Source organism: Larimichthys crocea, chromosome VII (genome assembly GCF_000972845.2).
Source record: "Larimichthys crocea isolate SSNF chromosome VII, L_crocea_2.0, whole genome shotgun sequence".
Lineage (NCBI taxonomy): Eukaryota > Metazoa > Chordata > Actinopteri > Sciaenidae > Larimichthys > Larimichthys crocea.
This window is the reverse complement of record NC_040017.1, coordinates 42,694-58,395: the sequence shown is the minus strand read 5'-3', so window position 1 is coordinate 58,395 and position 15,702 is coordinate 42,694. Positions and strand designations below refer to the sequence as shown.

At 43.0% G+C, this 15,702-nt stretch overlaps 1 protein-coding gene across 2 annotated transcripts in view; it reads right to left on the bottom strand.

The window, feature by feature from the left end:
• The window catches only part of sorl1 (sortilin-related receptor, L(DLR class) A repeats containing), a 91,300-nt gene extending 75,598 nt beyond the window's left edge, over positions 1 to 15,702 (bottom strand). For both annotated transcript variants that reach the window (XM_019259376.2, XM_019259377.2), the window contains exon 1: positions 14,767 to 15,702. In XM_019259376.2, the coding sequence (XP_019114921.1) occupies positions 14,767 to 15,087 (321 nt within the window). In that variant the 5' untranslated portion in view covers positions 15,088 to 15,702. The remainder of the gene's footprint in view (positions 1 to 14,766) is intronic.

Genomic DNA, 15,702 nt, shown 5'->3' with positions numbered 1-15,702 from the left:
ACCCTGTAGGTGCAGCGTGTATCGGGTGGGTAATGCAATGACACATACTAATTTCCTACTCGGTGCACCTCCCATAGGGCACATAGATCAATGAAAAGAAATAGGCCATTTCATCTTTCTCATTGTCACCGCCTCACCAGCTTTCCTTCCCTTATCTTTTATTGATGCTGCTGCGAGGGGGCCGGCATCTGAAAGCCTCTTTTTTTTTTTTTTTTTTTTTGCTTTAAAGCTTTCTTTTTCTCGCACTGTGGAGAAAAACAACTAAATATCTTTGCTCCCCCTGTCAGCTGTGATCAGACGCAAGCCCCCGACCCACTTCTGATTTGTAACGTCTGCTACCGCAGCAGCAATGTTGGGGATGACTGTGCCAAAACGTTGGCTTTGTGATGGCACGCCGGGGCTGGAGCTGAATAAAAAAATTCAGCCTGAAAGATTTCAGCAGTTAAAAACAGCTGCCGATGCGCTGCGCACATCGCCAGGTCTGTTACATTGTTAACGTCAGGGGTTTGGACCCTCCATACTGCACCAACATTCAAAAATAATCTCACGAGGAGGAATGCATCAAAGAAAAAGGCAAAAGACGCCAATATCACCACCCACAGAGGCCTCAAAAATCTATAAAGCAATGCAGCAACAGCACACACTGTGTTTTAGTTAAGGGGGTGGAAAATTACAACACTTTATCACAAAATAGTTCCTGGAAAGCATTAAACATCAGAGATTGATGATATACAAATTGCGAGATGACCCAAATGTGGATATTTCTATTTGCATGACGTTGAAGTCAGAAAAGGCAACGGCAACATCCTGCAGGACTAGACTGTGTGTCGCCAGCCAGACACCAGTTTAACCTTTTCCTCATGTAACGGCCAACAAAGGGACGACTATGAGCCGCTGTCAAGAAGCCAGCCTCACTGATACACAACTTGCTTTTCCGTCTCTTGCTTTAGTCATCAGCCTCCTCCTCCTCCTCCTCCTCCTCCTCCTCCTCAGTCTGCCTCCCCCAGGGCCGCCTCAGTGAAAGCCAGTGCCGTCTCTCGGGCTGAGGTGTTACAGCAGTAAATCTCTGAATTTTAGGCCTCATTGGTCGTGGTGCGAGCGGTGGCCAAAAGGGTGCCGGCTGCTCGCGCCACGGACTGACGCAGACGGATCTAGAGACTGATGATGACTGCGAGATGAAAAAAAAAAAAAACAATTTGCCAGGTTGCAGTTAGTTGCGGCATGAGAATCAATGCCGTGAGGGTCTGTCCGTAGACGATCGCTGGCCTGCTCGCCTGCAGGGGCTCAACATGGAGGCAGTGCAGGCTATGGACAGCATAATGAGGAGCATTTGCAAACCATAAAAGCTCCCTGTTATCTTCTTATGCAACACAGCATCTTTGTTAGGAGTTCCATAAACTGCTGCTCTAAGCCGGCAGAGCACAGACTTTGTGGTTTGGCTTACGACCCGAGTCTCACAGCTCGACTTATTCGACCGTTTCATGACCTTCCTCGCACACGCACGCCAGGCCACGCCATGCCTTTACTGGCATGTTCATGTCACGGGTGCCAAGATATTTGCACATTAGACCAACAGCAGCCATTTTCCTTAGATTCTGAAACAAGCGACCTCTGGTTTACGACATTTTTGTGGTCCGGTTAAAATTTAAAATGCACAACGCAGAGTGTAAGTACATCATTACTGATACCTCCAACTTTTGGAGCCCCAGTGTGGAACAGCAGATCTGACAGTGAACACTTTAAACTGGTCTGCAAACACAGTACTGACTGCTGCTTATGATTCCAATGTATGTGACTGCACCAAAGCTCTGACGCTAGCCTACAAAACCATCTCAGGATCTGCCCCTGCCTATCTCAACGTCTTACTAAAGGCTCACGTCCCGACCAGGGCGTTACACTCCGCTCATACAAACCGTCTAGTTGTACCCTCGCCTCTCGCAAAGCGAGGTCACTCTAAACTCTTCTCTGTGGTTGTCCCCAAATGGTGGAATGACCTACCAACGGCTACTAGAACAGCAACATCCCTTTCTACCTTTAAAAAACTTGTAAAAACCTTTCTCTTTCGAGTCTGCTTCCCTGCCTAACAAAACTAACAACTACTCTGTGCTCCTTTACACCTTTCTCAGCTTATGTCCTCCTCTGTAAGTCGCTTTGGATGAAAGCGTCTGCTAAATGCAATGTAATGTAATGTAATGTAATTGTGGCGCTCTGACTGCAGTCTGACTTTCTTAAAGTCACGATCCTTCAGAGGTCGTGCTCAGTAGATCTGGTGTCACCTGTGGGTGGTGGTGGTCAATGTGTTTTGACCCTACAACTGCCACAGTTCTGTTTCATGCGATTCTCTAGTGCATGTGTAGTTAACCTGAATCCCCATGAATGGCGGATGAAAATTTAAGGACTACAGCATGACGGTTCAGTGCGTTAGATTTAGGGGGCTCTTCCAAAGAGTCTGCCATGTTTCTACAGTAGCCCAGAATGGACAAACCAAACACTGACTCTATATAGGGCCTCCCGGTACGAAGGAGAGGCAACGTAAAATTTATGCCACAGCTGCTCTAAATTAATGTTGCTGTAAAGGTTAATACTAAATAATACTTCATACTTAATAACAGAATAATAATTTAACTGTTGGTGGCAGAGTCCGCCACTCTTATTATTATTTAAATTTGACTTGATGTCACTATGGTAACCACGGAAGGTAACCACTGAAATCTCAAGAACTGCAGCTTTTGACCCTGTTCACGCCTGGTGTCCGATCTTAAGTGGACAGCTTTAAGTACGTCAGTTCACACCTGGCATTAATGCGTCTCCTCCATCTGCTCTGGATGCAAATAAACATACACTAATTCAGTCTACAAGGACTAAATACTCTTGTTCTTAACATACTGTGAAACAGACACAATGTTTCTTACTCAAAGAAGGAAATAACTTCATGTGTAACATTTGCTGAATTTACAAGAAAACCCAAATTATAAAGACTTTGTCTCAGATGGGATTATTACGTTTCTCTTCACTCAACAGCTCTTTAAATTGTTTGATTTTTTAAGGTGGACTGTGGATATTGTAGCTTCGTGTTCACAGACATGCTGCTTAACTTGGCAGGTAAGAGCATGTGCAAACATGAAATTTGCATTACAGTGAACCAAAGAAAAACAAACGGAGTGTTCTGTGTGGACTTGCAGGTCATTACTTGAGTAGTTGTTCCTTCAATGTGGGCCCAGGACATATTAGTGTTTACACTACAAAAGATATGTGGTCCAATAAACAGGCCCCAGACCACTGCAGTAAGTACTTTAGTAATCTGACCACAACGTGTCATTTAGACTTGTATTAAGAGCTGTCCACTTGTGATCCAATTACCCAAGATGCATGGCAATTTTTATGTTTTTTGTTCACAGTGAAATAAATATATGTATGTTATATGTCATGTTACTTTTAAAAATGTACATTTTTGTCTATATTATACATTCCTACTTTGATGAGACGTGTCTTAGTCTGCATTAGTACATGAGTCGGGTTTTGTTATGTCTCTGTTACCAAGCACTGTTTGATCATACCTTGATGTACATGTTATATACACAGAAACACTATCTCTGTCGGCCTTAATCGACACTGCTTTCCTGAAGCTGTAGCCTAGTATTACTGAAAAGAGACACATGAATATGAATTTAGCACACTGATGAAGCGACTGTGTCAGATCTGTGAATTTGTCTGAAAATAATGCACACCTTGAGGCGAGCAAGAAGTCACTATTGGTCCTTGTGTAATTGCTGTTTAGCATATTTCCTGTGCTGGATTGTCTTCTTTCTTTTTCTCCCTCACACACACACACACACACACACACACACACACACACACACACACACACACACACACACACACACACACACACACCAACATGGCGGATAGTCCAGAGGTGGCTCTATAAGTGGCAGAGAGGTGTTTCTTATCTGCTCCCTTCCATCAATCTCTGTGACAGCTTTGTGGTCACTTGGGGAGAGTGCGGAGGAGGAGGGGGGGTTACCGCCACGGTTCCTGTCTCACTCGCTCTCGCGCTCGCATGCATAATGCAGCCTGTCTCACCCAAAGCTATCTTGTGTTCATACCTGACAGAGCAGACAGGACGCTGTGAAGCCGGCAAACGAGTCAGAGAGCGCAGAGGATTACTCTCTTGTCATGAAGGGTCGCTCCTCAGCCAGACCTTCAGAGCTGACAGACTGGTTCTGTTCTTATCGCCATCTTAATACTCTCAATCCTTCTGTGGTGGAGGAAGCCAGATTTATATCTGTATTCTTACATACTACTCAAACAACACAATAAAAATAACTACCTGGTTGCCTCCGTGCTTGTTGGAATATACCATGTATTTAGGACTAGAAATTTGTCTTTAATAAATTAGGAAACAGACTTCCAAACCAGTGTTACTTTTACTTACATATTATTATTCCTTCAAGTTAAAGGTGCTCTAAAATTATGGACCTGGATCCATCTGATATGGATAAATTATTGCCACAATGATTCCACATTAGAGTCTTTAGAGTACACTGCCAGACTCAGGATGGACGGTTTAAAAATGGATCTGCAGATCCAGAGATATTATACAATTTGTTCCACACATTCTTCTTTCTTGTCAAAACCTGGCGCCTACAATACCCGTAATGCAGCTTGACCGTAGCCAGTTCTGTCAGTGTGTTGTTTTCGATGCAGCTGAAGCAGCCTCAAGCAGAAATAAGGCCACAGAGGTCTAAGATCCAACGGTATTGAAGAATGGACAGCGTATGCGTGATGCACAAAATGGCGGCACTGACCGCCTAAATAAAGATTAAATCAGCTGACATATGGTGGGTCAAATGATGGCTGGATGCTCAAACATGTCATCTGTAAGAGCACCTACCTGTCAATCAAACAGCCACGCTGTTAATTCTGCATAACTTTAAGCCTTAATATAATTTTAACAGGTGAGTTGTATAAAAATTCACCCTCAGTACAGTTGTCTTGAGCAGGGAAATTAGCTATAGAGACCAAAACTGTTTTTTGTACCAGGCTGTAAACATGTTTATTTCTGCTGTGAAGTTGGACATTTGAACATGGGGACTTATGGAGACTGACTCACTTCTGGAGCCAGCCTCAAGTGGACGTTTGAGGAACTGCAATTTTTGGCACTTTCGCATTGGCTTTATTTCCTAGACACAGAGGTTGCCACTTCTTTCTCAAATTAGTTTCATTTTCAGATATCTGGTCATCCCCGGCTAATGCTGACTCAAGTGACATCACTTGAGGTCATTTATATTTGGCTGTGTGAGGTCAAATATACACTAAAGGAACTTAGCACACTTTAATGTGTTGAGCTTTCAATCCAATATTAACATCACCTCCAAAGGAATATGTATGCACATAAACATGATGAAAAAGAGGCAGCACTGTCCGGATCCCTGTCAACCTTCAAGGTTTGATACCACAAGCCAAATATGGAGCCATTTACCCTTTATTTAGTGTGCCAGAGCAACAGGACGTTCACAGTCCATCTGGGTCAAATGTTAACAGTTGCTGAGCGCAAAAATGACCCGACGCTTTCAGGAGATGAAATTTCTAATGTAGAGTTTGCCCTCATTGATAAATGGGGATGACAAGACCATAGTCGAATCTGTAGCACTCAACACAAACTGAACATTAGAAGCTTCATGAAGGTTAGATTTAATGCAGGACCGTATAAAAGACACAAAAATCAAACCAAGGAGACAAAAAATAGAAAATCTAATTTTGTTCCCTGCAGTAACCATACAGAGAACACCAATCTAATCCAAAACAAACAAAAAACTGTTAACTGCTAACTGTTTGGTACAGAACAGAGGCTTATGAAGATGAAGAAGTTTTTGTTTCTATTGCATTTATGAAGCTCAGACAATCAGATCATTCTGGTGATCTGTCATCTCATTTTTCATTTCTGCTCAGTTTTTCCTGTCAACACAGGTGTAATGGGCAAAACCAGCTCCGGTGTTAAGGCCCACTGAGTCCCTCAAAAACAAGTTAAACTGCCAGAAAGGCAATTTGGAAAAAGGCCACAAAGACTTTTAGAAACCATAAGTGATTCCTCAGGAACCAAGTTAAACAGTACTCCCTGTACACTGCCCTTCCTTAGTGCAAAAGTTCACTCTCCACATAAACAAATAATAACTGAGAATGTGTTATGACAATCTATTATTATGTCCGACCAGACTAAGCCCTAAGATAAGTTAACTGAAATCATCACAGTCTACAATCTAAATAAATAACTGAAATGCTTTTGGAAACATTTCCAGATATGTCCAATAAAACCATGTGAATGATTTTTTAACAGTGGTGCCATCATGGTCCATACACAAAATATGTCCTTGCCAATTGTTGTCTGTAAGGTAAACACAAGGAGGACACATAATAGATGTCATTTTCATTCTGTGTGCTGAAGTGTGTAGTGGGTCATGGACCAAAAATATAGAATTAATTCAATTTCTCCATTCTGATTATTGATTCTTTTCCTTGAAGAGAAGACACAATATGTCTCATTAACAAAGCTCAGCTCTAGTCAATGAATAACCTATTAAGTTGGACTAAAGGTGCCAAGTTTTGCAGGAGCAGCTCAAGCTCGTGCAGGTAACGAGGAGCTCATTAACAAGGCCGTCTTTCATGAGCTCTTCGGCTCTGCTAATGATTTTTCTTCGCTGTATGGGCATTAACGGGGCTGTACAGTGGGGATGGATGGGTTTGTTTCTAGCAGGTTAGTAAAAGGTTAGGTTAGTAAAAGAACGTTTGTGTTCTGCCAGTTGGAAATGGAGTTAGAATGGTTGGAAAGCTCACCAGCAGCTACAATAATGAAATACCGCACTACAGATGAGCCGGCCGCACAGGTTGGCAAGCATCCACCGCAACCACATGCGACATCACATAGCGCCACGTTCAATCTTTGTTTTCTAAAGAGGGGAAAGCGGCTAGGCTGAAAAGAAACTCAACACAGAAAAAGCGTAGTCTCCTTCTTTCCCTGCTACTCAAGATCCGTCAACTCACAGAATCACAAGCCCAGGAGATGTCCCACGATCAGATCTGACACCTGTTCAAACATGCCACCTGTAACAGCACCCACCTGTCAATCAAAGTGTCCACGCTGTGAATTCTGCATAACTTTAAGCCTTAATATCATTTGAACAGGTGAGTTGTATATAAATTCAAACTCAGTACAGTTGTCATGAACGGGGAAATTAGCTATAGAGACCAAAACTGTTTTTTGTACCAGGCTGTAAACATGTTTATTTCTGCTGTGAACTTAGACATTTGGACATGGGGACTTATGGAGACTGACTCGTTCTGTAGCCAGCCTCAAGTGGACAATTGAGGAACTGCAGTTTTTGGCACTTTATTCAAAGGGAAATCGTGACTGTGGTAATTGTGTGCAACAAAGATGCTGACAGCTGATGAAAATCTGTCTTTTGTTTTTGTTGTCTAAAAGTAGACTAACAAAGATCACATGACTAATATTTGATAAAAAATCATCAAATTTCGTGGTGAGAATAAAATGAAAAGTGCCAAAGTGAACACTGTTTCCAGTCACTTCAAATGGCATGTATTGTCTCTACATGCCTATTTGTGTCACATCCCAAGCAGGCAAGAGAGTCTTTGTTTTCCTGTAACAAACAAGTCATTACAGGCAACCGAGAAACTGGCTGCATTCCTTATTAATGCCTGCATCCAAATAAAAATCCTCTGCTCTCGTCTAGCTGCAGGGGTTCCAACTGGCTGTCTGACAACAGTTAAAAGCCTCGTCAATAGATTGATTGAATTATTGATTGCTTGGGAAGAAACTAATGGAATGGTGACATTTCCAGCTGCTGTGTTTAGTATTCACAAAGCATATTAATTGCCATGGGAGCTTTCCCAAAGTTTGACCAGGCCTCGATTGTAACACGACCAACAACCAACCTGAGCAGACGAGTGCAGCTCAGACGCATCAGAGGATTAATGATGCAAGTCAAACTTACTCCTCCAACACACCTGAATAAACTCCGGACATCACCGCTAACCTATTCTATTACGACAAGCATCCCTTGGTAGGTGTGGGCACACAGAGTCTGTGTTATTTCCCATCCTCCCACTGGAAGAGTAGCTTGGTTTTGTTGGAGCCATTCCATAACTCGGCTCATTTAAAGCCCTTGCGTCCCAGAGTCGAGCAGCACGGTGAGGTCATTTCACGTGATGTCCGGCAGGTTTCAGAATATTAAAACAAATGGGAATATTTCTGCATTAAGCATCAAGAGAATGACATTTGATTTGTCCTGAGAGGATTTTACTGCAGCACAGACACACACTTTACACCACTTTATCTTTATTGGCTGCGTTCCCCTCCTTTCTTCCCACTTGGATATCCTATTGGTAGCGTGGAGGAGTTGTGCTCTGTGTCTGGTACTACCAAGGAGAGAAACAACAATACGCTTGGGCATTTAGCTTACACTCTCTCCCTCAATCCCCCCCTCCCCTCAGCTCTGAGCTCTCCATTATTCGTAGAGGGTGGTGGTGGTGGTGGGGTGGGATGGCCAGGAAAGCATCAGCGGCAGAGCCAGTCTCAAACAATGACATCATCTCTGCAGGACTGGCAGGCAATGAAGGCTCGCTGAGCGCTCTCTCACAGTTTGCATGCGTAAGTTAGCCTGTGCCGTTAGCTACCAGTGTATTTCTGGCCACAGGGAGGGAGCACAATCGAGCCACTGTCCTCACACAATGTGACAGCGGACATCCCCGTCTGGGGTCTTCTCAGGTTAGCCCGTACTCATAGAAAGCGAGGCGAGACAACAAAACTAAGATTTTAAACAAAGGATGAGGAGGTGCAGGTAAATGTACCGTGCTAAAGATGAAACTGAGGCGTGTTATTGTGTGGAATGAAAGTGCTGAGTAGAAAATGATAAACATTATATTCCACTTCTTTAAGTCAGAACTAGAAGTTGGCTAGAGTTGTTCTACGCCAAGAACGCTCTTACAAGCAGCTGCACAAACTCAAACACACAAAAACTAATGAAGATGTTTTCATACTGGAGCTAAGTGCTACACACACACACACACACACACACACACACACACACACACACACACACACGCACACACACACACACACACACACACACACAGTCGGCTGTTATGCCTCCAGCTCGAGCTCTGGGAGTTAAAAGTGAGAGTCGGTGATGAATTTTAAGGAGGCTTTAAGAAAGCAGAGGGGTATAGATGTGTGGCATGCGTTTTGTGTGTGTGTGTGCGTGTGTGTTGGTTTGAGGACGCAGCTTGTGGCAGATTGATGCTGCTGTAAACAAAACTCCAACTCTGGGTGACTTACTGTCATTCAGCTGGATTTTCACGAAAAGCTCAACGCACAGAGAGGAAGTCTGTTAACGTGCGTGCTGTGTTTAGTTTCAGAGTTGCCTAACGAAGCAGCATCAATATTTGTATATCAACAGTGTATCACATGACTACTTGGATGTGAAAGGAGCTGCCAGATGGAAGTGTCACCCAGCTCTTCAGTCTTGCATCAGTATGTTCTCATCGACTGTGTGCTGCTTGCCCAGCAGCAAACATCAACGAGCAGGGGATCTACAGTCTGATTCATGATGCGTGTACGACACACAGTAATGGATGTGCAGGGCCGGGTACCTAATTTCGATACTTTTGAGCCTTGCTGTCATTCTATACCAAGTTTCATAAAAGAGCCAATAAGCATGCTGCATGCTTGTACCAAGATCTAATAATTCTGGTGATTAGTCGTCCAATACTTCTTTTCATAGAGGCAGGGTGCAGGATAAACACTGTTAGACTGTATAAGAAAATGGAGGTAGTGTCTATGACGTCACCCACAGGTTTCTGAAGCTCAGAGTGCTCAGTGCGACCACGCAATGTTAACACACCTGATTCCACTGGCTCCTAGCTAAAAAACAGGAAAAGACATGGTTGCTCAAACACTTCCCATTCGTCAATCAAAGCGTCCACACTGTTAATTCTGCATAACTTTAAGTCTTAATAGCATCTGAACAGGTGAGTTGTATATAAATTCACCCTCAGTACAGTTGTCATGAACAGGGAAATTATCTATAGAGACCAAAACAGTTTTTGTACCAGGCTGTAAACATGTTTATTTCTGCTGTGAAGTTGGACATTTGAACATGGGGACTTATGGAGACTGTTTCACTTCTGGAGCCAGCCTCAAGTGGACATTTGAGGAACTGCACTTCCACGATAGCGTCACTTCACCGCCACAGAGGTTGCCGCTTGGTTACGCCAAGAGATGGTGCTCTGTTTGTTTTTAGTGCCAGCTTACGCAGGACTAGCTTGCCAGTGCAGCTAACCTGTATCAGCTCTTCGGCACATCCTCTTCTTGCCACCATGGGGATAACCCGGAGGCAGAGTGTTTCTGATGGCAAACTGACCCACAGGTAGAAGTAGAGGAATCCACCTGACATGGTGGATGGTTGTCAGACCAGGCTGGCTGCTCTTTAGCGCAGAGGAAGAAGTAGGTGGTCAACCTCCATTTCCCAATGCCACAAACATAGTCTTGCGTAGACAGAACTTCTTCTTCTTCTTCTTTTTTCTCTTTTTTTTTTTAAAGATTAATTTATATTTTTCAAGCGTACCGTAACATCAGGAACCATTATAGAAGTCAAGTTATCTGAACCAAACATTTGTTCACACACACACAGGCTACACGACTGCCAAGAACAACAAGAACTGTGGTCGTTTTTTTTCTTCTACAACTTCCTGTTAGGACTAGAGATGTATGAGATATAAGATATACATTAGAGATAATGTTGATGAGACAATATTTAGTTAGTTGAGGAATGACTTAACAGTCTTCTCCTTTTCACGAAAACACACATCAAGCAAAGATACCTGAGTACCCAGAATATGGTGAAGTCCTAACGTAACACTGGATATTACGCAGGCAGAACACGTATTTTAATACATTATCCAACCCTGCATGGACACAATGGATACGCAATGGATACAGCATGTAGACGCCTTAATAAAGCGGCCGCAGGTCAGATCACTCCATGCAATGTTGAATATACCCGTATATTAGATTAGAGCAACTGTCACTCTCAGTTTTTGCAATCACTAGTCAAACTAGTTGTTGGAATGAAATGTTCCTGGGCACCGTGATAAAAATAGAATCAACCACAACCACAACATAACACAACATACAGCTCGATGCATGCATGCTCACTGTGCGCCTTCTTACTGTTTATTTACACTCGGCAGTACTGCGAGCCCACGATGATTAAGAGGTAATTGTAACATCGGGAGACCAGAAATAGCAGTGACACTGTCTCTGAACAACAGCAGCAGCTGTGAACAAACAGCAGATATAAGGATTTAAAGCCATTCAACTTTGCTGGAAATGTCCTAATGACATTAAATATTTCTCATGGCAGAACCAATCACAAGCCACCGAGCCTCTCTGAAGTTAGCAGGCTCAACAACTGCTACCAAGTTTAGCTAGTTAGAGCCTGTTAGCTAGTGATGATAAGCCTCTGTTTTTATTTTTTACGCACTTTATATAAGGAAATGAATGATGGTTGAATTCCATTTAGCTGCTTCGGTTTCCGGCTCCTGGTGTCGTACATGCTGGCTCACTGTCACGCTGCCATGACTCACTGGGACACTTGAATGGATCAGAGCCGTCGTTAATGGAGAGTCGCTCTTTGTCTAAAAAAGACCTTTAGGCTTGCAGTATATTACCCCAACCTGTGTGATGACACTTAAAACCTGCAACTATGACTTGGAGTGACACTTGACGGTGAAAAGAAGGTGTTAGGGATACCTGACAGTGAGATCAGCTGCCAAGAAGTACATCTACCACAGCTCCCAGCTGTCCTTTAAAACACGCAGACTTATTTCATTCTCAGGTAAACCTCACTCCAGCTCTGTTACCCTCAGATCAGGTCCATTGATGCATGATTAAGTATTCAAACTGTACCCCACTCAGACTGAGCCATTGTCTCTGATTACAACGCCTGCTCGGGCTTCTTAACAAGTCCAGTCATACAGCTACAAGCCAACAGGGACAACAAGCTGAGGGAGAGGAAAACACACTTGACAAGCTAAGCATTTAATAACAACCTCAGCCAGTCACATCTTTCACAAGCAACGAAACCTGATCCTGATCTGACTCTCTGGAGGCTATTTGTCCTGTTTGCTGTGTTTGGACTGCGGGTGTCACCAGACAAGAAAGCGGCGGTCGGCATGAGACAGCAGGCTGATGACGAATGATGAAGAGAAACACCTCCTCCTGCTCCTCTACGGAGCTCATTCTGGGTTTGACAACCACACAATGACAAACAGCCATGCTATCTTCTTTTCTGGCCTGTTATCATCTGACCAATCCTCTGACCCCTCTTTGTATAAAGGTTATCATTATTCTGTTTTCACCTCCCTTGTCTGGTGCCAGAGCCAGTCAAGCATCTAACCTGGGCTACAATTTAGGATTGTTTTCATGATTGAGTCATCTGTGCATTATTTTCTGGATTAATCGATTTATCATTTGTCAGGAAATGCTGCAAAAGCCAAATATATTCTGTTAATGACAGATTTTCACATTTCACAAGCTGGAATCCGTGAATTTGGGGCATTTGTGCCTAAAGATGACTTCATCGACAATCAATTATCAAAGATCTGCCAATAAACTAACTACAAACATCTGTAGAAAAGCTCTAACCTTTGACCCCTGGCCCCTTCACTATTCCAGACCATGTATCCTCACGATGTAATCAACTGACAGATTCCCAGATCAGACGTGTTGCTCCTAACTCTCACTTACTTTTTCCACTTGCAGGTAAAATGTGTTTCTTTCCCAGGCAATCATGTTTCATTGAGACTGTTACAGTTTGTTCCGAGACACTTCATTACACACCCTCTATCACGCGTTGTCTGAGTGTGCGCTCAATAGTTTTATAATGCCGGGAGGCTGGGAGAGTGCAACATGTCAGACAACTGGATGGAAAACATCTCCGTCATGAGTGACAGTGTTATACGGGCACTAATGACTGCAACACCACCAGTGTACCACCAAATATACCAATGCTGTACACCAAAACTTCAGTATGCCCGAACAGTACAGCATCATACTGAATGGAGGATGGGGACATCAAGCAACAACAACAAAAAAAGACACACAATTATATTTATTTTAAAAAAAAGGTGCAGTGTGTAAGATCTGGGGACTTTATTTTCAGAATAAGGCAAACATGTTAGCAATGTCTTCCTGCATGTATAATCACCTGAAAATAAGAATCTTTTTGTTTTTGTTACTTAAAAATTATAGACACCTTAATGTGTTGTTTCTACTTTACACTAGGAAGGTGAGGGTGATGTGAGGAGATTGTAATGCAGCGATTAGTCCACTAGATGCAACTAAACTCTACACACTGGACCTTTAAGTCCGATTATGTATGTTAGTTCAATATGTCCAAATATGAACAAACATGTGTGCTGGACTGGTGCAAAGATATATTACATATAAATAGAATGGGGTTAGTGACCTCCACACCAAACTCCATTTAAAAAGGTGCAGTGTGTAAGATTTGGGGCCTTTATTTTCAGACTAAGGCACACATGGAATAATATATCTATAACTATGTTTCCATGCATGTATGATCAGCTGAAAATAAGAATCTTTTTATTTTTGTTACTTAAAAATGAGTTTTTTATATCTAGAGTGGGAGTGGGTCCTCTTTCATGGAGGCCACCATATTGAAACACTGTTTCTAAGGTAGCCCAGAACAGACAAACAAATATGGTCCTTAAAGCGTTGTTTCTACTTTACACTAAGAAGGTGAGGGTGATGTGAGGAGATTGCAATGCAGCAATTATAGACCAGGAGATGCAACTAAATTCTACACACTGGACCTTTAAATGTGACTGTTTTATGTGTCCTTGTATGACTGAACCTGCATATGTAAAAATACAAACTTTGATTTGACAATGACAGGCTGTAATTCTACTGAGATAAAGCTAATGTGTGCTAAATACACTGTTCTTCACTTTCTACCAGGTGTGTACATTATGTGACGATAAACAGAGCTATTAAAATGTCTCATTATTGAATGGAGCTCTATCTTTCTCGTCTGAGAAGCTTATATTAAACTTTCTAGCTAGATTTCAGCTCGACGTCTTGAATTCAGGAGGTGAAAAGAGGGGACAGCATTTTGTCACCTAGCATTAGCACCATTTCTCTCTCCGTGTTTCTCCCCCAGAGAACAACTATGACACACACACACACACACACACACACACACACACACACACAGTTTGTGTCGCCTCGTTTAAGGACACACACGTACACAAACAACTCGCAACACAACCGAACAAGTCTCCCGATTTTTTAAGGTTTTCGGGTAACTTCGTCATGAATTTAATCTACGTAGCAGCTAGTTCCCACTTATGTTTGGTGAAGTGTAACGTTATACAGCTGCATCGAGAACAGTACCAGGTGAACCCACACACACTCCCCCACCGTCCTGTGCTGTGTTCACAGGGTTTGCTCATTTGAGGTTAAACAGGTCACTTTTCGTGTCCGTACAACAGGGGACACGAACAGGGCTACTTCAGCATAAGGTGCACGGAATGATGTGACTTCAGCAAACACTGTGGGGCTTGCGTAATTTCTTCAAGACATCCTTTGCCCAGCTAAGGGCAGTCTGAGGTGATGCACGGCAATGAGATTTAAAGAGAGTTGCACCGCTAAAGATGGACTACATTTACCTGCCCGTACACCTTCGGCATGGTCGATTCACCGGTGCTCCGACGGCTTCGATGCTGCGGATAGACGCCGGAGTGTGACCCGCCTTGAGCGGCGGTACGAGCGGCCAGAGGCAGCGCTGGAGCCGCGGCGCCTCCTCCATCTCCGTCCGGTAAATCCTCATTTGCTTCTATTGTGCGAAATCCTCTGTTTTGCGGTAGCATGTAACGCTGCTCTGGGTGAAGACGAAGGGTCGACGAATTTACTCCAGCAACCCAGAGGACTATTAAATATAACGAACAGCGAAGAGAGGACTGCATCTTGCCTGCTTGTGATATCGCCATGTTTGTGTATGTTTGGATTAGGTAAGACTGAAGAGCTCCTTCTACTGGCAGTGATGCCGCTGGTGCTGCATTCACAAGCCATGGGAATGTCGGGAAGGGCTAGACTCCTGAAAACATGCTCGTGTTGGCTCAGTACTACACACAAAGGCAGTAAACAAGCCTCCGATGACCCTCACTATGTCTTTGTCTATTAAGACACACACACACACACACACACACACACACACACAGCGACAACTACAAATTAAAATCTGAAACAGAATACCAAATACCTTTTATCATACGACTTACGAATGAACGGTATTATTATATAGAAAAACCTCTCAGGACATTATAAAAATATAAGCACACAAACCTTCATTTGAGTGCATGCATTTAATTCATTTATTATTATAATTATTATTGTTATCAACAATGGCCTTATATAGTATACTTTGGGATGTTGAAGGTATGGATACTTTGTTATTTATATGGCAAAGCTTTTGACAGTTCACAAATTTGTATCTGTATAAATGCCCAAGTCCCAGTCAAGTTTCAAGTCTATCAGTCTATCTATGTCCATGTTTAGTCACAAGTCTTTAAGGTATCTGTTTGCTGACCATTAAAGGTCCAGTG